The 27,515-nt window shown below is 46.7% G+C and overlaps 14 protein-coding genes across 14 annotated transcripts; 6 read left to right on the top strand and 8 right to left on the bottom strand.

The window, feature by feature from the left end:
* Positions 1 to 152: 152 nt before the first annotated feature.
* Positions 153 to 1,274, bottom strand: N7483_007745 (uncharacterized protein; the record flags this gene model as incomplete). Its single annotated transcript, XM_057091182.1, has 5 exons — positions 153 to 334; positions 404 to 456; positions 538 to 636; positions 701 to 878; positions 941 to 1,274. 5 exons carry the CDS (start codon positions 1,272 to 1,274, stop codon positions 153 to 155), a joined length of 846 nt encoding a protein of 281 aa, XP_056945923.1.
* A 340-nt stretch (positions 1,275 to 1,614) lies between these two features.
* On the top strand, positions 1,615 to 3,232 carry N7483_007744 (uncharacterized protein; the record flags this gene model as incomplete). Its single annotated transcript, XM_057091181.1, has 5 exons — positions 1,615 to 1,698; positions 1,754 to 1,997; positions 2,063 to 2,486; positions 2,547 to 3,071; positions 3,133 to 3,232. The coding sequence occupies 5 exons, from the start codon at positions 1,615 to 1,617 to the stop codon at positions 3,230 to 3,232; spliced, it is 1,377 nt and encodes a 458-aa protein (XP_056945922.1).
* A 93-nt stretch (positions 3,233 to 3,325) lies between these two features.
* On the bottom strand, positions 3,326 to 4,333 carry N7483_007743 (cytochrome oxidase assembly protein SHY1; the record flags this gene model as incomplete). Its single annotated transcript, XM_057091180.1, has 4 exons — positions 3,326 to 3,425; positions 3,497 to 3,602; positions 3,658 to 4,170; positions 4,261 to 4,333. The coding sequence occupies 4 exons, from the start codon at positions 4,331 to 4,333 to the stop codon at positions 3,326 to 3,328; spliced, it is 792 nt and encodes a 263-aa protein (XP_056945921.1).
* Positions 4,334 to 4,792: 459 nt separating this feature from the next.
* Positions 4,793 to 6,354, top strand: N7483_007742 (UBX domain-containing protein; the record flags this gene model as incomplete). The annotated part of the gene is made up of 6 exons (XM_057091179.1): positions 4,793 to 4,877; positions 4,933 to 4,985; positions 5,044 to 5,162; positions 5,223 to 5,545; positions 5,619 to 6,259; positions 6,316 to 6,354. 6 exons carry the CDS (start codon positions 4,793 to 4,795, stop codon positions 6,352 to 6,354), a joined length of 1,260 nt encoding a protein of 419 aa, XP_056945920.1.
* Positions 6,355 to 6,949: 595 nt separating this feature from the next.
* Positions 6,950 to 7,715, bottom strand: N7483_007741 (uncharacterized protein; the record flags this gene model as incomplete). Its single annotated transcript, XM_057091178.1, has 3 exons — positions 6,950 to 6,982; positions 7,089 to 7,344; positions 7,495 to 7,715. The coding sequence occupies 3 exons, from the start codon at positions 7,713 to 7,715 to the stop codon at positions 6,950 to 6,952; spliced, it is 510 nt and encodes a 169-aa protein (XP_056945919.1).
* A 547-nt stretch (positions 7,716 to 8,262) lies between these two features.
* On the bottom strand, positions 8,263 to 9,084 carry N7483_007740 (uncharacterized protein; the record flags this gene model as incomplete). Its single annotated transcript, XM_057091177.1, has 3 exons — positions 8,263 to 8,622; positions 8,673 to 8,839; positions 8,904 to 9,084. The coding sequence occupies 3 exons, from the start codon at positions 9,082 to 9,084 to the stop codon at positions 8,263 to 8,265; spliced, it is 708 nt and encodes a 235-aa protein (XP_056945918.1).
* Positions 9,085 to 9,497: 413 nt separating this feature from the next.
* Positions 9,498 to 10,772, top strand: N7483_007739 (ketopantoate reductase family protein; the record flags this gene model as incomplete). The annotated part of the gene is made up of 1 exon (XM_057091176.1): positions 9,498 to 10,772. The coding sequence occupies one exon, from the start codon at positions 9,498 to 9,500 to the stop codon at positions 10,770 to 10,772; it is 1,275 nt and encodes a 424-aa protein (XP_056945917.1).
* A 47-nt stretch (positions 10,773 to 10,819) lies between these two features.
* On the bottom strand, positions 10,820 to 12,443 carry N7483_007738 (uncharacterized protein; the record flags this gene model as incomplete). Its single annotated transcript, XM_057091175.1, has 5 exons — positions 10,820 to 11,141; positions 11,200 to 11,314; positions 11,364 to 11,481; positions 11,588 to 12,187; positions 12,303 to 12,443. 5 exons carry the CDS (start codon positions 12,441 to 12,443, stop codon positions 10,820 to 10,822), a joined length of 1,296 nt encoding a protein of 431 aa, XP_056945916.1.
* A 349-nt stretch (positions 12,444 to 12,792) lies between these two features.
* On the top strand, positions 12,793 to 13,740 carry coq4 (ubiquinone biosynthesis protein COQ4; the record flags this gene model as incomplete). The annotated part of the gene is made up of 2 exons (XM_057091174.1): positions 12,793 to 12,973; positions 13,094 to 13,740. 2 exons carry the CDS (start codon positions 12,793 to 12,795, stop codon positions 13,738 to 13,740), a joined length of 828 nt encoding a protein of 275 aa, XP_056945915.1.
* Positions 13,741 to 14,026: 286 nt separating this feature from the next.
* N7483_007736 (DNA-binding protein) lies at positions 14,027 to 14,753 on the bottom strand (the record flags this gene model as incomplete). The annotated part of the gene is made up of 4 exons (XM_057091173.1): positions 14,027 to 14,313; positions 14,436 to 14,446; positions 14,552 to 14,637; positions 14,730 to 14,753. The coding sequence occupies 4 exons, from the start codon at positions 14,751 to 14,753 to the stop codon at positions 14,027 to 14,029; spliced, it is 408 nt and encodes a 135-aa protein (XP_056945914.1).
* Positions 14,754 to 16,100: 1,347 nt separating this feature from the next.
* On the top strand, positions 16,101 to 18,160 carry N7483_007735 (guanine nucleotide exchange factor SEC2; the record flags this gene model as incomplete). Its single annotated transcript, XM_057091172.1, has 2 exons — positions 16,101 to 16,667; positions 16,724 to 18,160. The coding sequence occupies 2 exons, from the start codon at positions 16,101 to 16,103 to the stop codon at positions 18,158 to 18,160; spliced, it is 2,004 nt and encodes a 667-aa protein (XP_056945913.1).
* A 1,429-nt stretch (positions 18,161 to 19,589) lies between these two features.
* Positions 19,590 to 21,304, bottom strand: N7483_007734 (uncharacterized protein; the record flags this gene model as incomplete). Its single annotated transcript, XM_057091171.1, has 3 exons — positions 19,590 to 21,007; positions 21,106 to 21,159; positions 21,217 to 21,304. 3 exons carry the CDS (start codon positions 21,302 to 21,304, stop codon positions 19,590 to 19,592), a joined length of 1,560 nt encoding a protein of 519 aa, XP_056945912.1.
* Positions 21,305 to 22,196: 892 nt separating this feature from the next.
* Positions 22,197 to 25,255, top strand: pmt1 (protein mannosyltransferase 1; the record flags this gene model as incomplete). Its single annotated transcript, XM_057091170.1, has 4 exons — positions 22,197 to 22,462; positions 22,567 to 22,856; positions 22,909 to 24,659; positions 24,728 to 25,255. 4 exons carry the CDS (start codon positions 22,197 to 22,199, stop codon positions 25,253 to 25,255), a joined length of 2,835 nt encoding a protein of 944 aa, XP_056945911.1.
* Positions 25,256 to 26,276: 1,021 nt separating this feature from the next.
* N7483_007732 (uncharacterized protein) lies at positions 26,277 to 27,063 on the bottom strand (the record flags this gene model as incomplete). The annotated part of the gene is made up of 4 exons (XM_057091169.1): positions 26,277 to 26,327; positions 26,495 to 26,696; positions 26,817 to 26,860; positions 26,923 to 27,063. The coding sequence occupies 4 exons, from the start codon at positions 27,061 to 27,063 to the stop codon at positions 26,277 to 26,279; spliced, it is 438 nt and encodes a 145-aa protein (XP_056945910.1).
* Positions 27,064 to 27,515: the final 452 nt, after the last annotated feature.

Below are 27,515 nucleotides of genomic sequence, written 5' to 3'. Positions count from 1 at the left end.
TGTATTAGAGTACAAGATTCTTGCGGTAACATAAATGGACATCATGATGTAATACCGTAATTTTTACCTACATGAATATAACCTCAGAGCGTCTGAACGCTTGCTCTAGGAAACTGTATTGCTATTAAAAGTAACTCTAACACATAAGAACATCAGAACATCAAGATCCGCATTCCTGTTCTTCCTGCCCCATAGCGCTCACGTAGGTCAGGACAAGTGAGCAGCTTCAAGAGGGGAAAATGGGTATCTTTCATATCGAAGATTCCGCGCTGTTTCTGGTCAATATGCGAACCGTCAATGACAAGGCGTTGTAAGTCGTTCAATTTGAGATCGCCTATATTTTACCGCAACCAATATTAGCACTGCCATCTGGGAATAGCCAGAGATATTCCGAATGACCTACCGGATTCAATCAGATCAGAAACTCGCGATGGCGTTCCTACACCAATACCCATTCTTTAAACTCGTCAGCTAATTCTGCAAGGCAATGTAGCATAGGCATGAATATCAGGGGATGAGGGAAAGGGGGTACTGTACTGTGCACGTTGAAGAAACTGTTTAGCTTCATCCAGCTTGATATGTTTGGCGAACAGTTTTCCAACAATGGATTCCTTCTTTTGGAAAGGTCGGAGAGACCTGGAAGGCATATTGTTAGCCATAGTGTTACTCTCGGCCACCCGAGAACCCTGTCTAACCATACCTAACAATATCAGCTGCTCGCAGACCGGCGGCAGTAATGACGAGTGTATGCGGGGTACCCTTCTGCTCTGAGGACTTAGAGAGGTCGATACCATTGGGACAGAACTTTTTGAGAAACTCGGGAAGTCTCTCCAGCGTCCGAGGCTCAGTGAAGGCAGTAGTATCGAAGAATGCGGAGTCTGCAAATCAAGTTAGTATCATATTCGACCTCTATAAAAAGGCGGTGCAAAGCGATACATACCTGGTACTGAGATATCGTTTAATTCCACAGCAGACAGTTCCTTGTTCAACTTCTGTGCCCGCTGGGCAAAGTAATCAGACAAAAGTCTTCCATCCATCTTCCCAATAGACTCGTCGATGCCGTCTTTGCGATCTTGCATCTTCACATCCTGGCCTGGCTGCCCGCTGGAATGCTTCGCCTTCTTGCGCTTCTTTTTATTCAGGCCATTTGTCGAATTAGCTGGGGCGACATTGGAGGATGCGTCTGATCGATCTTGCTTGGTAGATTCGTCGATTTGCCTCTTGCGCTTTTTCTCCAATTTGCCGGCTAGGCCTGTCTGCTTGGACTTCTCCATGATATTAAAATACTTGAATTGATCCCGAAGGTCAAGTGCGCCAATAACACTCTCACCTAGGTAGTGATGACCAGATCCTAGCTCTTGGGAAGAGAAGTCCAGACACCCCCCAAAAAAAGTCAACGCTGACTCAGCATATCCTTATCGATAAAGACTGTATCTACCTGACACGTGAATTCATAAATGGGCCCGCATTGTTATGATCAACGCGCCTCGAGCAAGATAATCAACCTACTTTTTGGACCATTCTACCACATTGCAGCCTTCAATATTCGAAACTGAGGCACACCTATCTGATGACTTGAAAGTGGTCTATTGACTTGACATTCGAGCCCAGAAAATGTCGACACCGGAGCCGCGCGACCGTCGGTCCTTGCGCAACCTGGGCATTAATACACCGTCTGGGGATACGACTCTAACAAGAGTGAGTAAACACGCATAAATCTGGATCCTGACCACATGTTTATGGTGTCATATAGCTTCAGCGCCTTCCAACTCATACGCGATATCCACTTACGCCGAGTCGCCTCCCCATTGCAACGCCGTCTGTCCAACGTTCGTCTCGATTTACCCCCCGAACGCGAGGCGTAGTGGCCCCTACTACACCATACGGCCTCCGTGCACGTCAACAGAGGGCCGTAAACACACCAGGTCATGATCGACGCCGCAGTGGCAAGGTGCAACGCGAGACCACGTTCGATATTTTGAGGAATTTGGGTAGAGGTAAGAGCGCCCCAAACACCAATCTGCCTTCTCAGAACTAACCTGGTATCAATTGACTGGCATAGCACTTGCCCCTATATCCCACCCAATTCAGTCATCTCCACAAGAAGCCCAAGAATACTCTGCAGATGAAATTAGAGATGAAATAGAAGAGCTCGACAATGAGCCGGAAATCGAACCGCCGCGACTTTCCTTGAATATCCAGGAAAGTGAAGATGGGAGCGAAAAAACAAGCTCTGAAACGCCCCCTCGCATGTCGCTTGCTTTTGACGACGACGATATAACATATCAATCGGTTGAGTATCCTCGAGATATTGCCATTCGTGACCATACTCGACTTTCTATGATGCCTGGGGTTGGAAGGCACAGTGAAAACTTTGGCGAGATTCAACTAGACAGTGAGTCTGATGTCAATGATGAGACCGGCATGTTAGGTGGCGAAGAGGCACCAGACGATACATTGACCAGTGGAAGTGAATTTGACCAAGGGTGTGTTTCATTACAGAATTGATGCCGACTATGATACACGGGCTAACATCATCGGAATAGGGGAGAGACAGAAGACTTGGGCCGGTTTCATATTGACTTCCATTTTCCATCCCCGACTGCCGCTCCAATTGACGAGACTGAAGGTGATGTGGATGGGTTCGAGCTCTCTGCAGGTGATGTTGAACCATTGACCCAGTCATTCCCAGTCGACGATAACAATGCCGGTGGTGACTTCATGGGCTCTAGTGGCCTAAGTGTCGCACCGCCGTCTTCTCGAAGTCAGAGTCCTGGCTTGATCGGTGGGGGATTACGAGACGAGGACCTGACTGTGCTAAACAAGGTGAAGCTTTCCAGATTTGGAACTGCCGTTCCGAATTTGCCTACCGGTGTTATTAAGAAGTTAGCCATGCGATTTTCACGCAAGAAGGCAGGCTCAAAGACGAGTATCAACAAAGTGACTATGGCTGCAATCGAGCAAGCATCTTCCTGGTTCTTCGAGCAGACCAGTAACGACTTGGCTGGGTATTCTGCCCACGCTCAACGGAAGATGATTGATGAGAGTGATGTAATAATGCTCATGAGAAGGTTGGTCTTCCTGTATTAACATGTGGGCGAAAAAGAAATAGTCATGCTAATTCCCTACCAGACAACGCCACATCAACAACTCAACGACTGTATTTTCCTTGGCTCAAAGACATTTACCCAAGGAACTTCAACAAGATATGAGACTGGCGATGCCGCCGTGAATACCTTCCACATGCACCTGAGTCTATCAAACAAACCCCCAAACGCCATCAAGAAGAGATGGTATTGGGCCCATTCAGTCCTCCAAGTTTCTGCTACCAGTTTCTGTTCTGACGGACCCGACGCATAGCCTCATTGGGCTTTTTGCGCACAAGCATCCACAGCATGACAGATGTGGCTAAAGAAAGGCCGTACCTGAAGAAAGTAAGCCACTATTCCAGGAAAAATGGTATTGACTTCACATTGTGAAGTCGGTTTGTACATACCAAGTGAAGATGTACTGGGCATGATTATTTCTCAAGTTGACCTCTGCAGCACGACCAATTGGAATCCCTTTCGCTTGGCGGTCATATGACTCAAGGAGATCAGGCACTAAACGAAAGTCAGATCTCACCCTTCCAGTATATCTATTACCGGGGAACCATACTCATAGTGCTCTCAATCCATACTGGCTGGCTTCCACTCAGCTCAGCCATTTGTTCAATATCCGGAAAGTAGAATTTCCCCTGTTGAGGTTGATTCTCTGGTGTAAACATGTTTTTTTTCCATGGCTCGCGTAGTAAGCCCTCCACAGTGATCTCGCCTTGAGGCAACCCGAGAATACGATCCTTTTGATCCATCATCTTCTTTGAAATCCAACCTCGATTCACGAGCACTGTGCTCTGGCCATCTGGGCGCTCAAGCGGAGTTACAACCATGAAGCCATCTTCCCCTTCCCACATGCGAGGTCCAATAAGCATCTCCTTATCATGTCGCAATATTCCTGTAGCATACACACGACGATAATCGAATTCAGAAATCGCGTCTGGGTCGATTCGGGGCGGAAGCGGAAGAGGAGGACGGACCAGACGGTCCTCGAATTTGGCGATAATCTTGGTTTTCCTGTCTAAACGCTGTACTTGCCACGATCCAAGTGCGAAAGATATGATTGGAATCAAAGCTATAACAAGGTAAATTTGTTAGGATAGATTTATTGGAAAATATAATGTTTCCCAGTAAAGTAAATATCCCCAGGTAGAGCACAACGTACCAAGAATGATAAGTCCTGGGCCATGTTTCTGGTTCACTCGCACGAGTTTCGCTGGATGGTCAACATTGAACATATTCTCAGTCAATCGGCGTGTTTTGCTGAATTGACGCCATTGTTGGGAACGGCATCCAGGACAGATCAAATTGAACCTCGAAGTGGCTCTAGTATCTCGACCAACTAGGCTAGGCAGGTGCCATGAGGTGGGCGATGCTCTCTGTAAGAAAGGAAAATAAGACCGCATCATAGAATCAAAGGGAATATGGAATTTTATTAAATGAGTGACTTGTGAGTTGAGATTTTGACCATTTGTTATACAGCAGAAACTTTGAAGTAGTAAAAATAAATGTTGCGGTTTTGAGCTCTGGAGACTTCCCAAGTAGTCTAAGGCGGTCACGCTTACTTCACCTGGTGCTTCGACCTCGGGAGTCTCCGCACATGGGCCAATCTACCCCAACACATAGTTAATGTGAAACTCATTCACATCCAGCTATTATCCTGCGGTTTTCTATATTCCATCTTGGAATTTCAAAGTATGGCTACTTTCTTCGAGGGGTCAGTTCAAGACGGCATTGCACTTGCTGTCAGAGAGACCAAGGCTGTGGTCTGTTTTGTCCGAGGTCGGGGTTTCCTCCTCATCTATCAGATGCTGTCATCTAACCGTTGTCGAAACAGATGATGCCCAGACGAGCTTTACATGGGAAGAGGAGTATTTTTCAGATGAACGGGTAATTATATTGAATTGCTTAATCTAAGCCAGGGTTGAGTTGCTGAATGTCTTTCCAGATAGCACCAGCACTGGACACCAATGCGGTTTTATTACGCATTACTGCAGGGTCCCAGGAAGCCGGGTTCTTAACGTCGTTCTGCCCTATCGCAAAACTCCCAACAGTTGTAGTTATAAAGTAGGCGACGTTTCTTGGGTCTCAAATGCTTGGACTTCTAGCTGACTGGTTGAATCGCAGAAATGGCTCCCTGCAGGAGTACCTTGTGCCTGAGCTCTCAAAACATGATTTTCAAACACGACTTGCGAGCGCGGTGAAAGGTCGGAGGGACTTTGCAGGCCCTCAATCACAAGATAGAGATGAGATTGGAGGCAGAGCTGCTACTGGAACACCAGTTTCTTCCAGTCAAAATGTTGCGATATCCATTCCAAATACCACATCGTCCCAACATACATACACATCGTCACAGACCGCCAGTGCTACCAATATACCTATGAAGAAGTCTTCTGATTTCAACAAGAGCAGTGAGAAAAATGCTGAGCATGATATCACTACCAAAACGCGTACACTATCGAAAGTCCAGCTCTCGAAGGGAAAAAAGACGCAGCCAAATACCCAAGAAAAAGAAATAGACAGTGTCCCACCGAGGCCTCAAATATCCAGCTCTTGCAGGACGTCTGTACCCCCCCTTAGAGAACGTCAAACCAAAGCCACCCGTCGCCCGTGGACCTCCCACTCAATACCGATTACAAGTGCGCTTATTCGACGGAAGCTCCGTTCGTTCCAGTTTTGCGCCCACTCAGACAATCCGCAGCGATGTGCGCCTTTGGTTGGACCGGCAGATGAACTCGGAGCAGCGACCATACAACCTGAAACACATATTGACTCCTCTTCCCAGCCACACCCTTTCCGTCTCCGACGAATCGCTAACCTTGCAGGAATTGGGACTAGGTTCGACTGCTAACCTAGTCATGGTCCCTGTTTCATCATACATAGAGGCTTATTCAACTACGGGATCGAGCCTCCCTTTCCGAGGTATTTCAGCTGCCTATAATATGGTTGCTTCGGTTGCAAACACAGCTTCGGGAGTTGTAGGCTCCTTGATTGGAAACAGTTGGATTGGATCAAATGCAAGCAATACTGGATCATCTCTCAGCCAAGGAGAATCTGTATCCCCGAGTGGTACCCCACGTTCACGAGTGATTGGAGCGAACATTCGAACTCTCAGGGAAAATCACTTTGCGGAAAATGATAAGCAGTTTTACAATGGAAACCAAGTGAGTTGCACCTTTTCATGTACGTGTCAACCGCTAACAATTGTATCCTTTACCAGCTGAATTTTGAACCGCGGGAAGATGAGAAAGATGATTGACCTGCGGTTTTGTCACCTTGCCCCAATTAAAGCTTTCGGTATTTCCATTGATTTCAAACAAATACTCCTAGAAATTTGGTCTTCTCTTCCAAGGTTGACCACCCCAAGGATATATATCTGTCTGAGTTTGTATAAGATCAAGATACAACTACTTCAAGTTCAGGTTAAGAATATCTCAGTGCCCAGGATATTTAATCTGCCCAGGTGGGATATTGAAGTCCGGAGTAGCCTGAGACATTACGGGTTTCTTTTTTCCGCATTGATAAATTGGGAAAAGACAGCTCACTGGCAGTCACATTGAATGTTAAGTATGTTCCATGGATGGTTGCTTTATTTTTATTTTTATTTTTTTTACATGTGTTTTCCCGAGTCTTTTCTTTTCTTTTCATAGTAGGTCAAAAACATCACCAGGTTTGAACCACCTGGCCTGTCATTAGTTTGATATTAGAAAACAAGATATGGAGATATCAAATGGTCCTTGGAAATTGAGATAATGTACAGAAAGCAATAATACAGTCCAGATGGAAATGGGTTGCTTTCAAAAAGAAATTGGGAGAGGCGTTTAGTACGATCATGTATTTCACTGGGTATGTCTTTAATACTGCTTGGCAGCAGCCTGACAAGCTTTCTGTCAGAATGTTAGTACACCATAAACCATACAACGTAAACCAAATGTGATTCATCTCGGCAGGACACATGGAAACACATTGAATCTTAATGGGGCAGGAACGTACCAGCTGGTCCAAGTACCAACCACAGATACTGATGTTGCCCTGGTTTTCGTCCATGCAGTTGCGGAAGTCACGCACGTTAGGCTCACAGGCCGGGTTTTCCCATGACTGATTAGTAGCACTGCTTTGCCAAAGACCATTGTCCATAGCCTGCGACTGTGCGGGAGGAGCTTGCTGAGTCTCGGCAGGAGCACTAGAACTGCCGCCACTGAATAAACCCCCAATGGCATGACCGATAGATGAGCCAACCGCCACACCACTGCAATGTCAATTGAGTGATGTTAGCTATAGTCCTATCCAAAAAGAAAAAAAGAAAAAAAAAGAGCAATATGCAAGAGTAGCATGCGAACTCTCCAGGCCCCAACACATCGGAGAGTTTGTCTATAGTGGAGAAGAAGGAATCACATACGCAGCGGTAGATGCCATTTGACCAAACAGACCTGGGCCTGCACTTTGCTGGGGAGGGGCTTGCATAGGAGGAGGAGCCTGCTGATGCTGCTGCGGTTGAGCAGCGGTTGAGTGAGGTGCCTGCTGCTGGGGAGTGGCGGCTGGCCGGGCCGGGGCAGCAGTAGGGCGAACGGGAGCGCTACGCGCAGGGGTAGGAGCAGCACGGCGTTGTTGACGAGGCATTTTGATCTGAGGAGTGAAAAAGGACAAGGGTTTCCGGAAAACTGGATATTTGTCAAGGGAGAAGAGTGAGTTTAAGAAAGGTAAGTGGAGACTGCCTAGATAGAAGAAGCTAGAAGCTGAGTCAGTTAACAAGGAGAAAATAGGTACACTGTAAATTTTGGGAACCGCCCGGGCGTGATTGGTGGTAAATGGTCCTATATGCTGAATAATCATCTCCAGGACATTAGGTCACGTGAATAAATTCCTCGACATCACGGGATTTTACGGAATATCACGGGTGTTCTAAGGGAAACTTGCACTAAAGCTTGCCCAGATGAATTATACTATGTATGTATTACCCAGGTAGTATCAACCGATTCATCAAATAAATCTTTAGCAGAAGAAAACTGTTTGTGATTCAATAGGCTTGTTGGGTATCTTAATCATGATGTACAAATCGCCATGAAGGTGAAATACTCGATGTATAACTCCACGCTTCAACAGGCTTGAGTGGATGGAGCTTTGGCGAGGTCAAAGATTGCTGGTTAGAGTGATGATAATGTCTCTCTTATGACTCCTGGCGACCTTGGCGACTTTGACGAGTTTGCTCCTTCTTCTGTCGCCGTTCTTTTTTTTCATCTATAAGATCGGCTTTGCTTGGCTTTCCTTGCTTCCTTCTTTTAGGCTTGGCTTTCTCGTGCTTCCCTCGCTTCTTTTCCTTGTCATACTCAGAGGCAATTTTGATCTCGGTGTTAATTTTGGCATCGGAATCGCCTCGATCGTTAGAAGTAGATTTGTCGCTAGGTGGTACAGCACTAGATGATGTTGCTGCCATCTTTTTGGCGATCATGGAGGCTTTGAAGGCAGCGCGCGCCTTTTCTTTGGCCTCCCTTTCAGCACGCTCTAGATCATACTTCTCGTTGCCAGCCTATGCAAAATTAGTCGCAGATGACGTATTTTGTCATATTTGTTACTTACAAGACCATGCTTGATGAAGCGAGTCGCAGCGTCCTTGTCCAGTGTCATACTGCGTTGTTCAGGCTCCGCTTCCAAGCTCTTGATCTTCTCGAAATATTGCTTCACGCGAGTGAGTTCTTGAAAAACAGGGTGATTTTTCGCGTCGACGCCATGTAGTCGCAGATAAGCTGAAAGTTTATTAAAAAAAAATTCAATGGATCTTGTTTTTTTTTTCAATGAGAAGGAACGTACAGAAGATTAGTGATTCAAGCGTATATGTTACCAGGACATGAAGCTTGGCTTTGTCCATCACGGGCAGATTTTTGGATACTCCAACTAGGGATTTACCAAGAAATGGCTCTAGGGCCTCTTCAAGGTCATCCAGGTCATCATCCAATTTCTCCAGCAGAGGAAAGAGATTGTTTGTATCCATGGTGTGGGTTGAGTGAGGAATGAAACCTTCCAAGGTTGGGAGCTGCAGACAAGAAAAATTCCAAGATTAAGACCGGTGTTACCAAGGCGGTGACTACAGGCGGTGGAGATTCTATCTCACAGCTCCGCGATGGAATAGTGCCACAACCCTTCTTGAGTTGCAGTTCAATTGAACCTTTCCTCGTCCTTTGATGGATTTCCTTGGAATGATTTTCCAACATTCAATGTGATACCTCCCTCTGATTCTTATAATCACCCGATCCTGACGCCATATTCCCCGACTACAACGCTACCCGGGGATTACCTCCCCAAAACGCTTTCAAAGTGTTTCTCAAAGCCGCAAGCCGCCCGCTATGGCGGAGTTGGCTCATGGAATACCATCTACAGTCTCACCTAGGAACAGCTAGACGACTCATGCCTCGATATCTTTCGACTTGGACCCCGGAAGTGAATCAAGTATCCCACCAGACCGAGACACCGTCATTGTCCGGACGGGTACATATTCTTGGCATGGGAAATATAGGAAACTTCGTTGCGCATGCTCTTGCTTCTAAAAATTCGCCCCCGCCTATCACGTTGTTGATGCATAATGACGGGATTTACCGTACCTTTTGCCGGAAGAAAAAGAGCATTTCCGTCAATCACAATGGACTAGAAGATGTCAAAACAGGGTTTGATGTCCAGGTTCTGTCGGATGATGTATGGCTTTCGGAATCTCGCAGGCACAGAGACGACAGCACAGCGATCGACGCCCCTAATGCGGCGGATGAGCTTCTTGAAAGAACCGAGGAGGGGCAGATCGAATGTTTAATTGTTACGTGCAAGGCTTTTATGACTGTGAGGGCTATATGGAAAGTTCGACATCGCTTGACTACAGCTTCGACTATCGTTCTCTTGCAAAATGGAATGGGGGTGGTGAAAAAACTCAATGAGATTGTGTTTCCGGATGCAAATGACCGTCCCAATTATGTACAGGGGGTCATCAGTCATGGTCTTTCTATGCAAGATAAATTCCAAATCGCCCATCGTGGTGTCGGCACAATAACCCTCGCACCGGTGGTTACAGACCAGAGTCCACCCCTTTTAGCGGAAGAAGACACTCACTGGGCACCAAGCACCAAGTATATTCTTCGCCTTTTAACCTTGACCCCATCGTTGGTAGCTACAACGGAAACACCAGTTGGTTTGCTTCAATATCAGCTCGAGAAGTTGGCTGTGAACTGCTTAATCAACCCGCTGACGGCCCTTTACGATTGTACCAATGGAGAGCTGCTGTACATTTTCAAGGTGACTCGCACCATGCGTTTGCTTCTATTTGAAATCTCGAGTGTCATTTTTGCTCTCCCTGAGCTACAAGGAGTCCCGGGAATCGAGGATCGATTTGCTCCAGAGCGCCTTCTTCGACTGACAATGAATGTTGCCAATACCACTGCGGAGAACACTAGTTCCATGCTTCAAGACCTGCAATTGGGAAAATTCACCGAAATTGATCATATGAATGGCTGGATCGTGGATCGGGGCGAAGAACTGGGGATCAAATGTACATTGAACTACATGATCTGCCAAATGGTACGCAGCAAGTTGACCATAAGACAACGAAGGGACAATACCTCCATTCCTCTTGACCAAGATGATATTCAAGTGGCTGAAGACTTTGCCAGCCAGACAACAGTCAAGCAAGATCAATGATGAAACGCTGCTGGAGGTTTCGAGTAGACGCTCAACCAGATGATTACCTACAGTGACATGGCCTTAGCAGCGCAATAACAGATCTGCTTAATCTGTTTCCATCGCCGTAATATCACCTCTACCTTCTCTCGATGTGCCTGCACCACTGGATTTGATGCAAGAGCCATTTTTATTGCCCTCGTCGTTGCATCTGCCTCCGAGGTGTATACGTCAAGCCACCCCTTGATAATTTCCATTGACTTCTTTTCATCGACACCATCAATCGAACCTTCGAGAACATGGTTTCTCCAATCCTCGCCTTTCATGTACTTCAGACACGCTGCAACCTCGGTGCGGTAACAAACCCCTTTTGTAGTGACTCGATATTCACTGCTAAGTATTAGCAAGCAACTTTTTCTTCTAATTCATTATTCCATGAAATACAAACCCATAGTATCGATTTAACGAAAGCTCTTCTTGCTTATCAGGGCTATCAATGTCCCTCAAGACAATAGCGTCAAGGTAAACGCAATCCGACTCGTTTTGGTCAAGGAAGAATCCATCTGAGGAAGGTCAGCTTGGCAAAGAGATTGTCGTGCTGTGGGGTCTTACATTCCGCTAGAAGAAAATCATTTGGATGATTGCCATAGCTCATATAAACCTCATCGCCCTTCTCGTAGTCCTCCGTAGCACGAAGCACATATTCATTTTCGTCAAATTTTACATCGCACTATAATGCAGTCGGCAACCAAGAAAAAAAAGAAAGGAAAGGAAAGGAAAGGGAAGGGAATGGAAGAAAGAGAATCGAAATCTCAGCCTGGTGAAAAATGACATACCTCAACATCCGAATGATTAAAGTAGTCCGCAAAGGGCAATAGAGCCATTGCATCATTCCGATTATCTGGCGGCTGCTGATTAGGGCCAACCCAATAAAAGCTCCTTGTGTTAACGATAAGCCATAGGTATGAAAAGCTCTTCCAGTCAGTCTCAGGGAAAGTTGACGTGACGTCCGCCCATGCCTTCTTCAGCCTTCGTTCTTGCATTGGCTCCAAATCCTGGTGCTCGCTATCGTATTTTCTTGCCCGGGGCTCTGTCTTGATAGAGTTCCAACGTCCTGATATAGAGGGTGGAAGGAGATTAGGGGCCACAGAGAGATCGTCCCTTGTGCTTTCCGAGGTATCCCTGCTTGGCCAGATGAGACCACCTAATTCTCGAGGCCAGAGCAAGGGCAGGCTATTTTCAAAATCGTGCCGTGTAGGCCACGTCTTGAACCAAAGTTGGTACTTTTCGAGCTGCTCCTCACTTCCATGGGTCAGAAATGCGGCCATGATAGTTTGGACGGCTGTGCCTTCCGGAAACCGGGACCTGAACTCGATGGGGATATGATCAATTGTGAAGATCGTGCTTGTAGGGACTTGAACTACAGTTTCACCCTTCTAGATACATGCACATGGGTATTGTTAGTGACTTGTCGCGTTTGTTGCAAAAAAGAAAAAAAGGAAAGAGAAAAAAAAAGGAAACTCCCTTCTCCCCTCTCCAGCTGCATCCTACCTTAATTTTTCGGATGGCCATCATTCCAAGGCCACGTCCTGGAAAACGCGCTGGAGTAACTCCATTGGCAATGATACCTTGGGCCAATGCCCAATTAGTGAAGGCGTCATGATTCTCGCCGGGATAATGCTTCGGGTCCATATTGCGGTTCAATGGATGTGTTTCTTGTTAGAGAACCTGTGAAAAGGGCCAGTTGTAAGTAGAAGGATTTGTGGAAGAGAAATGTTCATTGCTAGGTGGTAAACGCCATGATTAACCCTCCGTACTTCAAGTTGATGATGCAGGAACATTTTATTGTGGAGAAAACAGTTTGATATCGATAACCCGCTTATCGTAGAATTACGGTACTCGACAAGAACCCAATGCGCCACCTGGGCATGATTATGTCCGGTTCTCATCTCTCCCGAGGTCTCTCTATAAGGACGATCGTACGATCTACAGTTTGGAGCTTGAAAATTCTTCATACCTTAGGGATATATTGATCCCCACAATGTCACTCTGGGGAAGATACAGAATGAGACCTAATCTTACCAGCCATACACTACGACCTTTCTCTGTCCTCAACCGTCCAGAGGTAAATTATCCTGGTCATGTTCCATTAACGACCATTGAGCGAGGTGCCCTCGCCTTAGGTTCAGCAATTGGGTCTCTGGTCAATCCTCGAAGAGCAGGTATGATTATGATTTTCCTATTGAACATGGATTTGCTCATTAGGAGCCAGTGCAAACGCGCGCACTATATACCAACCCACCGGACGTACAATATTATCTCACTAACACCAAACTCTCCAGACCTCATTGCAGCCCTGGGCGAAGCCACTGCAACCCCATACTTCATCTATCGCCTTCGCAATGCCATGCTTTCTGACCCAACAGGCCGCCGGATCCTTCGCGACCGCCCTCGCATTACATCCAACACGCTTCCACTCTCCCATCTCCGTACACTTCCCGACAATTCGGTTGGTCGAACATACGCCAAATGGCTCGACCGTGAGGGCGTGACACCCGATACCCGTGACCAGGTTCACTACATTGATAACGAAGAGTGTGCCTATGTCATGCAGAGATACCGTGAGTGTCACGATTTCTACCATGCGGTAACGGGACTTCCAATCTTTGTAGAGGGCGAGCTAGCGCTCAAGGCACTAGAGTTTCTAAATACACTTTTGCCCATGACAGGATTGAGCTTGTTTGCGTTTATTCGGATGAAACCTGCTGAGAAGGAGCGATTTCTCTCGTTGCATCTGCCTTGGGCGGTGCGAAGTGGACTTGGGAGTAAGGAGTTGATCAATGTCTACTGGGAAGAGGTGCTGGAGAAAGATGTTGATGTGCTTCGGGCAGAGCTGAATATCGAGCGCCCGCCAGATCTGAGGGATATTAGGAAAATGATTCGGCAACAGCAGAAACGTGAGAAGCAACAACAGCAGGTGTCAGTTTGAGCAGGGGTGTTCTGCTCTCCCAATTGTGAAGCAGTGGTTATGGCCATTTCTTTCATATCCCCATTCTTGTAGCACCAAAACAGATTATTGTAAGATCATAAAACATGATAAATGACATGTGGAAGAAACCGGATCTTGTAAGAAAATCCCGAGAGGACTGATACCTGGAGTTGTAGATGATGATGTCTTTTCCAAGAGCTTTTTGAGAGTAGTTGGGAAAGACAGAAAGAGAGAGAGAGAGCACAACGCTGAATTGCCAAATAAACCAATATTGTTCAAGCGAGGCTTACAAGTCAAGCAGATCATCCTCATCATCATCCCAGCCGCCTCTTCGCCGAGTAATCACGATCTTCTGCTCTTCTTCCTCCTTGCGCTGATTCTCTGCGACGGCATTCAAGAGCTCCTTAAGTTGTTCCTCGGTAACTTTTTGGCGCAACTGACCTGTCTGCGCCAGCATGAGGAGTCTGTTCTCGATATCGACTGCACGGGATTCCTTGACGAGGCGGATGCGGCCAAGACGATCAGCGGCCGCGGGGTCGAGAATCTGGTTCAATATGGCGGCACGCCGTTCCGCTAGGAAGTAAATCTCGTTAGATTTGGTCATTCGATTATATTTTTAAGATCTGAATATCATTGGTGTGAAGAGAATGCGCTGTGTTTTTTTTGTGTGGAATTGGTAAAAAGAGTCACCTTACATTCAGCTTGCCTATTGTTGAGACTCGTTAGTTACCTAGGTAGAATTGTAAAACATCCCGGAAGTAGAACACGAGGAAAAGCAGTGGAGGTGTATATAGCCTGGAGGTGTATATACCTTCTCTGTTCATCTTGACCACTGTCTTGACTTGGTCCTCCACGAGGACCGCCTTGTTGAAGTTGTGCCAAACGAGCTCGCCTGATCTAGGAGACCTGAGTATTCAATTGCGTGAAGATACAAAAAAAAGGAAGGGGGAAGATAAAAAGATGAAAAATCGAGAGAAGACCAATCTTACCTCCTCTAACTCTGCGTCTGCCATTCTGTTGGAGATTATGTGTTAAATTGAATAAAGATAATTTTCATTGAAAAGAGAAGATTCCAACTTGCAAGTTGATTTGGTAACCCCACTTGAACCGCCTCAGGCTACCAAGCCGCGGGGGGATGTACTACAGTAGTATACTGCCCATAGTTATGTACTGTAGTACTACTGTACTAGTACCTACCTACTAGGTATATGTAGTCTGGAAGTTTTCAACATTGGTGATCGCGCTAGTACATACACAACTTATATCATATAGAACTTGAATGTTACCTAGATACAGCACTCTTAATAGGTCAAATTGAAATACGCGTGTACTTCATACTGCTGTTCAATGGTTCTTAGAGCGGGTTTAAACTCCGTTCTATGTTGGATTCCAATTCCGATTTCAGATGCAAGTACAGAGTATGTATATACAATTTCCAACTTGAAATATAGATTAACTCTGAGACAATCTGGATTCAACAAGTTCAATTGGGAAATGGACGGGGATGTGAGGCTGAAGTTTCAGTTAGTTACAAGTCAAATTACCTGATCGTACTTCGTATAGCAGAACTTTGAAGCATTTGGCGCGCATAACTTGGAAGTTCATTGAGCTCCTAAATCATTTTTAGATGATCCAAGAGAGCACCATCGATTAGCATTCGAAATGTTTGAGCAAAGATTAGGAAATTAGAAAAAAAAATCAATAACTCTTTCGGTGAAACTCGTGGACATTGTAAAGGTAGACTCGTCACGCGTCACCATGGCAGGCGCTTTCGGTGCCTGACTAAGCAATGGGTTTGCCTCTTCCAGGAACCTGGAGAACTCCAAGATCCTGTTCCATCATCAACTTCCTGGGCTGTTTAACAGTTCCCGAGTCTTCCCTTTTGAACTTTACCCTTATTCTCTCCCTTATTATTCTTATTTTTCTTCCTGTCAGTCCTTTCATCCTCTTCAATATCCTGCCGGGATCCTCATTTTCCGGGCACCGCCTCAGCTCCCCCGTTCCGTTCGCCTCAAGACTTCACGCGAACCATTCCTTGCTATTCCTCCCCCCTAGTTTGAATGGCCTAGTCAATGAATTTTGGCAATTCTGTGCTTCTTGAGTGGAACCTCAATTGGGTCTGATCTGGGTGGAAACGAAATACAACCTTTGGAACTACTCTGCATCCTTTCCTCTTACATTCATTCAACGCCTTTTACGTCACTCATCATGGCCGAGTAAGTTCTAGGGTCATATACACATGCACACACGGAGAGAAGAAGAAGAAATTCCACTAAACCAGATTTTGACTGACGTTACCCCACAGTCTTATTGCCTTTCAAACATATCATAATAAACTCTTACCACCGTCTACCTCGACCATGATCCCGCGTCATTCCCATAAACGGTCGCTGTCCTCCGAGCATCGAGCTCTTTCTCCCGAAAAGACAGTGACTAAGGCCAAGTCCACGACAGATCTAACTGAAAACATTGGGAAAAATGCCCCCACTTCCCACATAAATAGGTTCGAGGAGGACGGTTTCAACACCTTGCAGGATCCTCGATTAGCGGCCCAAACAGAGGCTTCCCCCTCGATCTCATCAACTCATCATCCCGACTTGAGTAATGAAGTTGCTGCGCTGAGTGTTAAGTTGATTCAAGCTATCAATAACCAGGCACAGCTAGATGATAGCTTGGTTGCCACTCGTCAAGAGCTGGAATTGGCTCAGGGTAAAATTCAAGCCCTGGAATTCCAGAATGAGAAATATCGACGTGACCTCGACACCAAGGTCTACATCAAAAAATCAGATGCAGACCGCGAAATCTTACAATTGAGAACTGCGCTCGCGGAGGAAAGGGCGCAGCGAGCTGTGGTGGAAAAAGGAAAGAAGACAATTGAGCAAGAATTAGAAACCCTGACTGCTGATCTCTTCGAGGAAGCCAATAAGGTGAGCATTTCTGCGGTATCCACGTTTGGCTCTTGGATCTACGCTAACTACTTAAGATGGTGGCTGCGGCTAAAATCGAACGAGAAGTGGTTGAAAAAAAGAATGAGCAACTACGGTCCCAAGTCAGAGACACGGAGTCGCTCCTTGCGTCACATCAGGATCAACTGGCCGAGCTCAAGTCAGTCATGCAAGGAATGCACCTCTCCAAGGATGACATGGACTCTCGTGCCGCTTCTACCGCCCCGCCATCGCCAGCGGGGGCTTCTCAAACGCAAGGGCCTACTAAGCATAATCCCGAATCGCATCATTTAGTAGCAAATCCGTGCAATCCTGAGGGACGTACCCCCGGTCCCTCGTGCGATTTCCCCGAGATTCTTCGCATGGTGTGTCGCACTGACCTACAGTCTTTTGATGACTTTCGAGAGCTTCTTACGCTCTCCCGGGGCTCTAAGCCTCCCAGTCGGGCCGGTAGTGGATCATATGCGGGTTTGAATGTCATGAGTCTCGCAGGATTTGGCTCTGGAGCAGCCTCCGCCAACAACTCGCCTACGAAGGGGGTGACTAGCTCTCCAAATGGAAGCTTGTCATCTCAATTTGGCTCGCACGCCCCATTGAAAGATACCCGATTTTATAAAAGGGTACTCATGGAAGATATTGAGCCTACTTTACGACTTGACTTGGCGCCCGGAATCTCATGGCTCACCCGCCGTACAGTTCTGAGCGGTATTTGTGAGGGCACGTTGGTTGTAGAGCCAATGCCAGCTATGACAAAAAAATACGAGTTTCCCTGCACTGTTTGTGGTGAACGCAGACCGGGTCCACAAAATGAGCGAACTCACCGGTTTAGAACGTCTGAGAGTGAGACAGCTCAGCGGTATTCGTTGTGCCTTCAGTGTGTGGAGCGGATTCGTTCCTGCTGCGAATTCACCGGATATTTACGATTGATTTTGGATGGTCATCTTAAGGCCGGCGATGTGGAGGAAGAGAGAGAAATTTGGGAGGAAACAGTTCGGCTTAGAGAGCGAATGTTTTGGTCACGAGTTGCTGGTGGGATCATCCCACTGGTGATTCGGGCCCCTGAGCCTGATGTTGAAATAAATATCAACACCCTGGATACCGAGTCCTCGGTATATACACCAGGCGGTGGGTATCTTCATCCTACGGACAACTCTGTTATCAACGAGTGCAAAATACATGAAATGACAGCCTCGATTGAGCCCACTCAGATTAAGAGAGACTCCAGCGTTTTCGCTCCTTCTCTACCCGACTTCGAAATGGCTCAACCGGCGACCCCTGACTCCCCTACGTTTGAGGGAAAAGATCTCCAAAATTCAGCTTCCGACTCTCTTCAGAGACGAGCCTCTGTTGATTCCGACATGAGTGTTTACGAAGAAGCCGAAGAAGCCAATGCTACCGTGGAGACGGAATACGTGGGATCTGAAGTGGAGCAAGACCCATATACTCCCGACCCAAGCAGTCATTCAATTTCATGACCCCTGATATCAATATCTCGTCTCTCATAATTATTTCGCCACCCGCGGCTACATTCACGAACCGTCCCATGTCTTCCCTTATATTGACTCTAATTTAGGGGTATATCTTGGTTAGCCCCAATAGAATTTCCCTGTCATCATCCAGCGAATGTTGTTGCTCTTTTCAATTTCTTTATCCATCTTGGCCCGTCGTCTTTTTTCCTCCTCTTTTTCTTCTTTTCCTCCATTCTGCCGCGCATCTCCAGATCTGTGCATTATTCTGGGCAATCTTGCTCCCTTCTGTATTATTCCAGATGTCATTACTGATAATAAATTACCGATCAACCCATGCTATGTATATATAATGTCTTTTGAGTGACTGTTCCCCTTCCTCACGCAATTCCTATATATCTGTCTCTTCAAAAAGTTACGTCTTTCAATTCGAGTGACTCACAACTTGAACGCCCCGGCATTGCAATTTGGAACTATCTTCCCGAGGTCAATGCAAGATTTTGACCACCGCTTTACTGCCCAGATACTAGTAGGGCGGAATGATCCTATATTACATAACTTCAAGTTGAATGCACCTGCCCTCAGAATACGTAATAGCGACTGCGATATCTGGAGTTGGATGTTCAAGCGTTCAAGTGCTCAGGCTGTTACCTGCCAGTGCCAATGGATACTACCAAGAGTATCATCACGATCTAACCTGGGAACATTGAAGTCTTCAACATATGCACCTGGCCAGTCATCATGACAGTTTTACTATGTACCATGGATCTATGAATAACATTCAATATATTCCGCAGTCACATGTACTTTACTACCTAGCAGGTAGAGTTGGATTTGGTCCTTCAAATTCCAACTTGAAGGTTAAGTCCGTGGAACAATGAGCCGCTGCGAGTAATCTTGAGACTCGGATGTAGTTTATGGTTCAAGTTTGTCCAAAGAACTGCCAGCCCTGGAGTGGGTTCAGATCCCACATCCATGGATGGATGGGCATGTATAGTACCTATCAATGTAGGTAGGCGTGAGCGTACTACCCAGTACCTACTACCTAGTAATCCTGCACATGTGTGGCCCAAGAGAGCCGGAAAACAAGATTGAATTGTGTTTTGCTTCAAATGTTTCTTTTTATTCTTTATCTTGGTCCTAGCAACACACCTGGGAAGTTGCTTTAAGCTTGATAAAGAAGATTTTGAGTATTGGATTGCTATAGACCACACGAGAATATGCCATTACCAGCAAAGATTCCAAGTTTCTGCTTAGATTGCACCAGAAACTTGAACAATAACTTTATAATACAAGATAGCACACCTGGGCATCATCCGATATCCGTATCCAGTCAAAATGAATTAGAGCCACGCCTGCAAAACTCCGCATACTAAAACAAAGAGTAGTAGAGTCTGTACTCTCATGACAACGTTACCACAGAAAAGAGACTGTGAAATTATTGCCGGGCTCGTTGGTGGATATGCCGGATCTGGTCCTCAATGTTCATATTTTGGGGATTGTGCACGCCTGAAGGAACTGCCACCCCGGGAGGTTGCGGACCATCTGCTGGTGGAACTGCCCCCATGGCCAAGCGTTTACGGCGATCCTCTTCTTCGGATTGTATGCCAGATACGGGAGAAGAGTCGAAAACGTCGCTGCGCTGACTAGCTAGACGCTTGAGATTGTTGACAACGTCGACAGTGGACAGATTGGTCGTGGCACTGCGAGCATCGGCCTTGGCGCGTTGTTCTTTCCAGCGTGGATCAAGCAATTCGATGCGTACATGTTCATCCAGCTCTGTGACGGGAATCTGTTGGTGGCAATTGGGGCAAATCGCGGTGGCACCCTGCTGACGACGAGCTTGGGCTCGTGGAACGTAGTCGGAGCGGATGCGCATAGGTGGCTTGCTCGGGATTCCCAGCCCAGATGAGTCGACAATAGCTTGCGAAGCTTGAACGGGTGGAACAACTGGGTACTGGGAATTGTAATCCATGGTGGGTGGTAGGTATGGGGCTTGGCCCGGGGTAATGTGTGAAGTAACAGAAGGCTGCGGCGCAAGAGCTGGCTCGATTGGGGCAGGATGAGCATTGTAATAAATGGGCGTATCGAGATCGGTGGGCATGGCTTCTTCGATGCGCAGAGGATTTAGAGACATGGCGGCTTTTTGCTCCAGGGATGCGGATTGGAGATCATTCAATGAGGTCGGGGGCGGTAGATCCTCATGCTCGTCACTCTCAGTGAACATGACCGTCTCAACAACCACAAAATCATGCCAGTCGATCTGAGCGTATTCTATGCGCTCTTGTTCCTCCTGATCCTCCTTCTCTTGCTTCTGCTGCTCTTGGTGTTTGACCCAGGCGGCGCGCTGCTTGGCCCGCTCCAAGATGTGATGTTTGCCTTTCGCATTCTTTGCTAGCTCCGTGGAGCGTCTCTGCTCTGTAGTACTCTCGCTGATACCTTCCGATCGGAGGAGAATTGTATACTGGTCAACCAGTCGTGTGAAAAACTGATGAAGGCTATTACCGGGCCGGAGGAACTCAAACTGGGGATTCCGCGCCTCTCGCTGGGAAAGTGCGGTAACAAATGATTTGCCACGTTTGGAGGCAAATAGCGCAGTGATTTTCACAACTTCTAGATCCTGTGCATGACTGATGGGCATCCGGGCAGAGAAATGGAATGTAGGCGGTTCGGGGGGTCCCTCGGGGGTCTTGGCTTCTGTGATGGGGACAGTCTCTCCTGATCGGCCTGCAGAGACGGTGGTACCTCGACCTTCGCTGATTTCAGACAAGCGCCATTGATAGAAAGACGCATAGGCATCGTCAGGGTTAAGGAAGGAGAATTTCGGGTTGTTCTTTTCTTTCTCGCGGACGCGATCTTAAAGTCCGGGAAAAAAAAGAACGCATCGAGTCAGCAATGACCTGAGAACTTGGATGAATCGCTCTCAAATGGAGGGAAATAGAGAAAATGCTCACCTTCAAATACTGATCCATTCCGAGAGACGTAGCCAGCGGTCTTCTCGACAATTGCTGGAGCATATGGTGAGCTTCATTCTCGTTGGGTGTATAGCGTTGAGGAAAACCTACCTCTAATATCTTTCGGAGGAAGTACCAAGCCCTCAGGCGGCTTGTTCACATTCTCTGGCAAAGGGGTGATACCATTTGAGGAGTCCATGTCGCTCGTAGTGGGAAAGAAAAATTTAAGCAAGAGAACAATTTGGACCTGAGACCAGAGAGCAGCCCTTCTCTCTCAGGTAAGGTTGAACGCCCGGACGGTAGATGAGTGTGCTGACTACTCCTCGACCAGTGTCCACCTTCTATTTAAGGTGTCTATATTATAATGGGCTAACACAAGAGTCATGTGATGTATTGTCACCTGATTTTGTCGAGGACAGTTTGCATGGTTTGCATCAATCTCATTGCCGCATTCAGTCATCATCTTGTGTTGTATAAACACAATGTACTTAGATTCATATGATTCTTCTCAGTCGGATTCTAAAAAGTTCGTGTTTCATCAAATTCAATTATCATCTCCAATTTTTCCAAAAATACGAGTTCAAAAAAACCCCCATTCTGAGGTATTCTATATGATCCTCTAGACCCTTTTGAATCTCACACTAAAAGACTGAAAAGGTTCAGGGGCCAGTCTCTCTGATCCACACTCCGCCTCGGGTCAATATCTGGCCTCTCTCTCACACTCTCTCTGCTTTCGTCCATTTCCCTCATACATTCTGTTTCCTTTTCTTATTGTTTCTTATCTTTCTCATTCAAATCTTCTTTTCATTTATTTCCCTTCCTCCACTCCTCCAGATTTCCTTCAACCCCTGTCATGGGGTCTTTCTTGTTCAAAACCTACGATCATTAGTGGCGTCACCGTCAACAGTCGCTTTTCTCTCAGCTTCAAAAACCTCATTGTTTATCGTGATTCATTCGCCATTCAACTTGATTCCGTTCTTTTCTAAATTAGTCCGACGATCGACGATCGGTCAATTGTCTCGTTCTCTGCCTTCCGAATACTTGCTCTCTTTCACGCATCATACATAACAATTACCCCGGTTGCCGTGACTATGGGTCAAAAATCCAAGGATACTTTGACTGTGCGGCCACAGAGTCGTGGCCGACGATCTCCTAGTCGTTCACCGCAGCCTAAGACTCGCAAGCCTATACAGCCACAGCAAAGTGCGAGTTATGCCTCTGAGGGTGTGAAAGATTATGATATTCTCAACCTTCCCGCATCCGACTATAAGCTTCTCGTGCTAGTAACGCTTATTGGAGCTGCTGTGCGCCTATTTCGCATCTATCAACCTACAAGTGTCGTGTTTGATGAAGTCCAGTAAGTTTAACTTTTTGCCATTCTACTTCCCTTTCCCCCCTACAGGAAATACTATATATAGGGACACCTTGATTAATACTTGACATTTCATTATTCTTGAACAGTTTCGGTGGTTTCGCCAGCAAATATATCAAGGGAAATTTCTTCATGGATGTGCATCCTCCTCTGGCCAAATTGTTACTCACGCTAGCAGGTTGGTTAGCCGGCTTTGATGGAGAGTTCGACTTCAAGGATATTGGCAAAGATTATATTGAGCCAGGTGTTCCTTACGTTGCCATGCGCCTGCTCCCTGCAATGATGGGAGTGTTGACGGTTTCATTGATGTTCCTTACACTCAAGGCCAGCGGTTGTCGTTCTTCAACTGCTGTCATGGGTGCCAGTGTGGTAATCTTTGGTAAGCATATACTGGACTTCGGCAATGGGTAGTAAGCTAATGGTCATTCTAGATAACGCGCTGACCACTCAATCTCGTCTAATTCTCCTTGACTCTCCTTTGGTATTCTTCACTGCTCTGACTGCCCTGTCATTCACTTGTTTCTCTAACCAACAAGAACTGGGTCCTAACTATGCATTCCGAGGGCCTTGGTGGTTTTGGCTAGCTGCAACCGGCGTATCTTTGGGGGCAACTCTCAGTGTGAAATGGGTTGGATTGTTCACCATGGCTTGGGTTGGGTCCATCACAGCCCTGCAGCTATGGGTAGTATTGGGTGATACAAAAACTGTTTCTCCTCGGTTATGGTTCAAGCATTTGTTCTCACGAGCGTTTTGCTTGATTGTCATTCCTGTGGGCTTCTATCTTGCCATGTTTGCCATTCACTTTACCTGCCTCGTTAACCCAGGCGAGGGCGATGGCTTTATGTCATCCGAGTTCCAAGCAACTCTGAACTCCAAGTCAATGCAGGACGTGCCAGCAGATGTATCCTTTGGATCTCGTGTCAGCCTCCGTCATCTGAATACACAGGGTGGCTACTTACATTCACACAACCATATGTACCCCACGGGCAGCAAACAGCAGCAGATTACCCTTTATCCCCACAAGGATGAGAACAATGTGTTTGTATTGGAAAACCAAACTCAACCCTTGGGCCCTTATGGGGAGATCCCTGGAGCTTTTGCCTGGGATAATCTAACTGCTACCGATAACTTTATTGAAGATGGGTCGATCATTAGACTCTACCATCAGCTTACTCATCGACGAATTCATTCCCATGATGAACGACCCCCTGTCACAGAGGCTGACTGGCAATTTGAGGTTTCTGCTTATGGCTATGAGGGATTCCCTGGTGATGCCAACGATTTATTCAAAGTTGAGATTGTGCCTTCGATGTCCGAGGGTGATGTGGCCAAAACGCGTCTGCGCACGATTCAGACCAAGTTTAAATTGGTTCATATCATGACTGGCTGTGTGCTCTTTTCCCACAAGGTTAAACTTCCAGACTGGGGCTTTGAGCAACAAGAAGTCACATGTGCCCGTGGTGGTACTCTTCCTAATAGTCTTTGGTACATTGAGTCCAATTCGCACCCCACGATGCCACCAGAGGCCGAAAAGGTGAATTACCGTAACCCTGGCTTCCTCGGGAAGTTCTGGGAACTGCAAAAGGTGATGTGGACCACCAACGCAGGTCTGGTTGAATCGCATGCCTGGGACTCTCGTCCTCCATCCTGGCCGACTCTGCTCCGCGGCATCAACTTCTGGGGCAAAGATGCCCGCCAGGTCTATCTCCTAGGTAATCCTCTTATCTGGTGGTCGTCTACTCTCGCAATTGGCGTTTACTTCGTTTTCAAGGCTATCGCTGTTCTTCGTTGGCAACGCAGTTGTAATGATTACATCCACGTTTCATGGAAAAGATTTGACTATGAAGTCGGTACTACTGTTCTGGGATGGTTCTTCCATTATTTCCCCTTCTACCTCATGGCTCGTCAACTTTTCTTGCACCACTATCTTCCCGCCCTTTACTTTGCGATTATGGTTCTCTGTCAGGAATTTGACTTTATCTTGAATCGCGTCAAAGTCTTCGGATTGACCTCGCGACCCGCCATTGGAAAATCACTGATGGCCATTTTCGTGATACTTTCTATTGCTGTGTTTACGCTGTATTCTCCCCTCATATATGGCAACCCCTGGACGAAAAGCGCTTGTTACAAGGTCAAGTTATTGAACGGTTGGGATTTTGATTGCGAGAGATTTCACGCCGATGTAAGTGTTCGACAATCAAGGTCTCATCCTCAGTCCCGGTTTTGCTAACATGTATTGATTGAAAATAGCTGAGTCAATACCATTCGCCAATCCCCACCCTGGACCAAACGGTTCCGACGACGTCTGCTCACGTGAAGCCTTCACAGCCACCACAGGATCCTCCTGAGCAGCACTTAGCCCAAGAGCCCATCAACGCGGCCCATGACCAAGACCAGGAACCAGACCAGGCTGCTGTCACTTCACCCAAGCTTGCCGGCTCTATGGCCCGTGTTGAGTATCGCGATCAACACGGTAATATTCTTCCTGAGGACCTTGTGGCCTCCCTACGCGCTGATGGCAACGTGAAATTCGAGACCCGTTGGGAATCTAAATCCCGACTCCAGCATGCGCACGAAGTTCCGATTGTTGATGGCCATCTTGCGCCCCCTCACCCAGATGTGGAAGGTCAGAATCCCGAAACTCGTGGAAAATCCGAAGACTCAGTCCCGTTGGAGAAGCCCGCCTCCGTTGCGAAAGGTAACGAGCGATCCATGGAGAACTCTGGTTCCCCAGAGGCAAAGCCTGCTAGTGAAGGTAACGAAGCTACTAGGCAGTGATCGTCATCGTCATAAGGCCGCACTGAGATTGAATAGCCTTGTTGGGATAGTTGAGGGATAAGCCGGTGGACGCAGCTTCAAAATTTTCAACATGTATAATGAATATCTGTTTTTCTTTGCTCTTTTCCCTTTCCTTTCTCCCCATGGACGAGATAACATCTATATCTCCATCGTAATTCGTTAGATGTTTCCACTCTCTTTTTGATTACCCAAATGGTTCAAGTTGATCATTCAACTTGAAATTGTTCTTACTCGGAGTACTACTTGAGTCTGGAGATCTGAAAGTTTTGCCTTCAAGCTGTACTACGTAGGTCAACTCAGGTTGATAGTACTAGCACTTCAACCTTGAAAGTTGAGATAAAGCACTTGAGCACTACATACTGGTATCAATCGAGATAGCTCCTAATGCCCCTCAGGCTCCGAATCCTACCTATGTAGTCCTTGAAACTCCAACTTAAACCTTGGAAGTTATAGTACTTCAACATTTTCAAGGCTCGGTGGATGATATTCCCCTGGTCATACTAGTAGTATAAATACTCAATACTACCTCCAGAGGTCATCCGCACGAACATTTGATTCTTCTTGCATATCCATGTGTAGAATAGGTCCAACTAACCCGTGGACCTGCTAGGACTAACATTTGAACACATTCAAGTTCAAATCTTGAATGTTCCGACTCGGAGTTGTGATGACACTGGCATCCTCCCTAAATTGCCACTGGTAGTGATGTAATCTTCAAGTTGGAACGGTCGGACTTTGAAATGCTTGAAAATACATTTTACGCGCAACACCTGGGCATATTGAAGCTGCAAGCGAGCTTAAGTCCCTGTGTTTCAGTTTCTCTCCACCTGACTAACATTGAAGGAACACTATGCACAAATATTTAACCGTAGCAAATACGAGTCCAAGTCCAAATACATAATCTTTCACCAAGCGTTCACCAAAATCTTAGTGTACAGCATTTGGCCGCAAGAAACGGCAGTCTAACCTAACGTGTTTTAACAAGCTCGAATTCAGCCTATCAATAATCCCACTCCTCCTTGCCGTACTTGTTGAATTTCTCATGAAGGTCCTGTAGAATGGCAAACATATAAGTAACATGGTAAAGTAGGGAAATAGACCAAAAAGAATGGAAACCAGTGGGCAGGGTGAAAAGATCTAAGCGTTAAGACCAAATACCACCACGGCAATAGGAGATAGGGCTGATGCAAGGGCATAATATTTGAAGGAATTGCATACCTCAGGAAGTGTGACATTGGGAACAATGACAGTGTTCATAGCGCTAGGAGCAGCACGCAGAGGCTGGTTCTTGTCACCGTGAGGGTGGTACTGATATTTGTAGATCTTTCCATCCTCAGAGGCACCGTGCCAGGGCATGGCACTCTCACCAATGCGAACATTGCTCTCGGAGGTGACGGAAGTAGGCTTGGAGCCAAAGTACCTGGAGAACAATATGTCACTAGGTCAGCTGATTATTTCATGGGAACTCTTCATTCAATCGAGGACATCAATTGCATCGAGGAGCTGCACAATTCAGGTGTAGGGGGAGGGGTTTATTCACCAGCCGGCGACCAGGAAAGCACCAGACATAACACCAAGCAGAACCTATTATCATTTTAGTCAGAATTCAAGGTCCAGGTGAGTCAATGGCATTCATATTCTCGTACGTAAAGCTCGGGGTCACGCTTGGGAGCCTTGTCGAGACTGGCCTCCTCAACCTTGGAGGACATAAAGCGGCGCGAGGGAGCACGGAAAGCGGGCTGGCGGACGAGAGCCCGGCGAGTAGCCATGGCAGCGATTGAGGACATCGTGGCGTTGACTTCTAGGTGGATTGGAAGTGGAGGAGTAGCGGAGACGGGGGTGGTGTGAGAGAATCATGAACATCGAATGATGTTGTTGGATCACGTGGCGAAATGATGAGTCAGCATTAATTGAAGCTCGATTTGTGGAATTGTGAACCTTTCGGCCCCAATGGCTCTGCTCTCACTGCTTTGCGTTCGCCCTTGACTTCCTTGTGGTCATACAACAATTCGTCAAGCTCGATTGTGGTCAAGGGTAGTATCCAAATTTGCTCGAATCATCCGTCAATTCGCGTTTCAGAGGTGTGTGTTTATCTTATCTGTTGTTCTTTATTCGATCATCGGGATCAGGGGGGGTTCTTACTATTGTCCTTCCTTCCCCCGGATTCTGGGACGACGCGTGGGGATGAAAAGAACTCTTGGAAGTGCATGACATCCCTCCGCAATCAAGACTGATTTTT

This window comes from Penicillium malachiteum (assembly GCF_028827825.1).
Source record: "Penicillium malachiteum strain IBT 17515 chromosome Unknown utg000003l:1.0-4950554.0:1.0-4952489.0, whole genome shotgun sequence".
NCBI lineage: Eukaryota > Fungi > Ascomycota > Eurotiomycetes > Eurotiales > Aspergillaceae > Penicillium > Penicillium malachiteum.
Note: the sequence above shows the minus strand (reverse complement) of the source record. Positions and strands in the feature narration are given on the sequence as shown.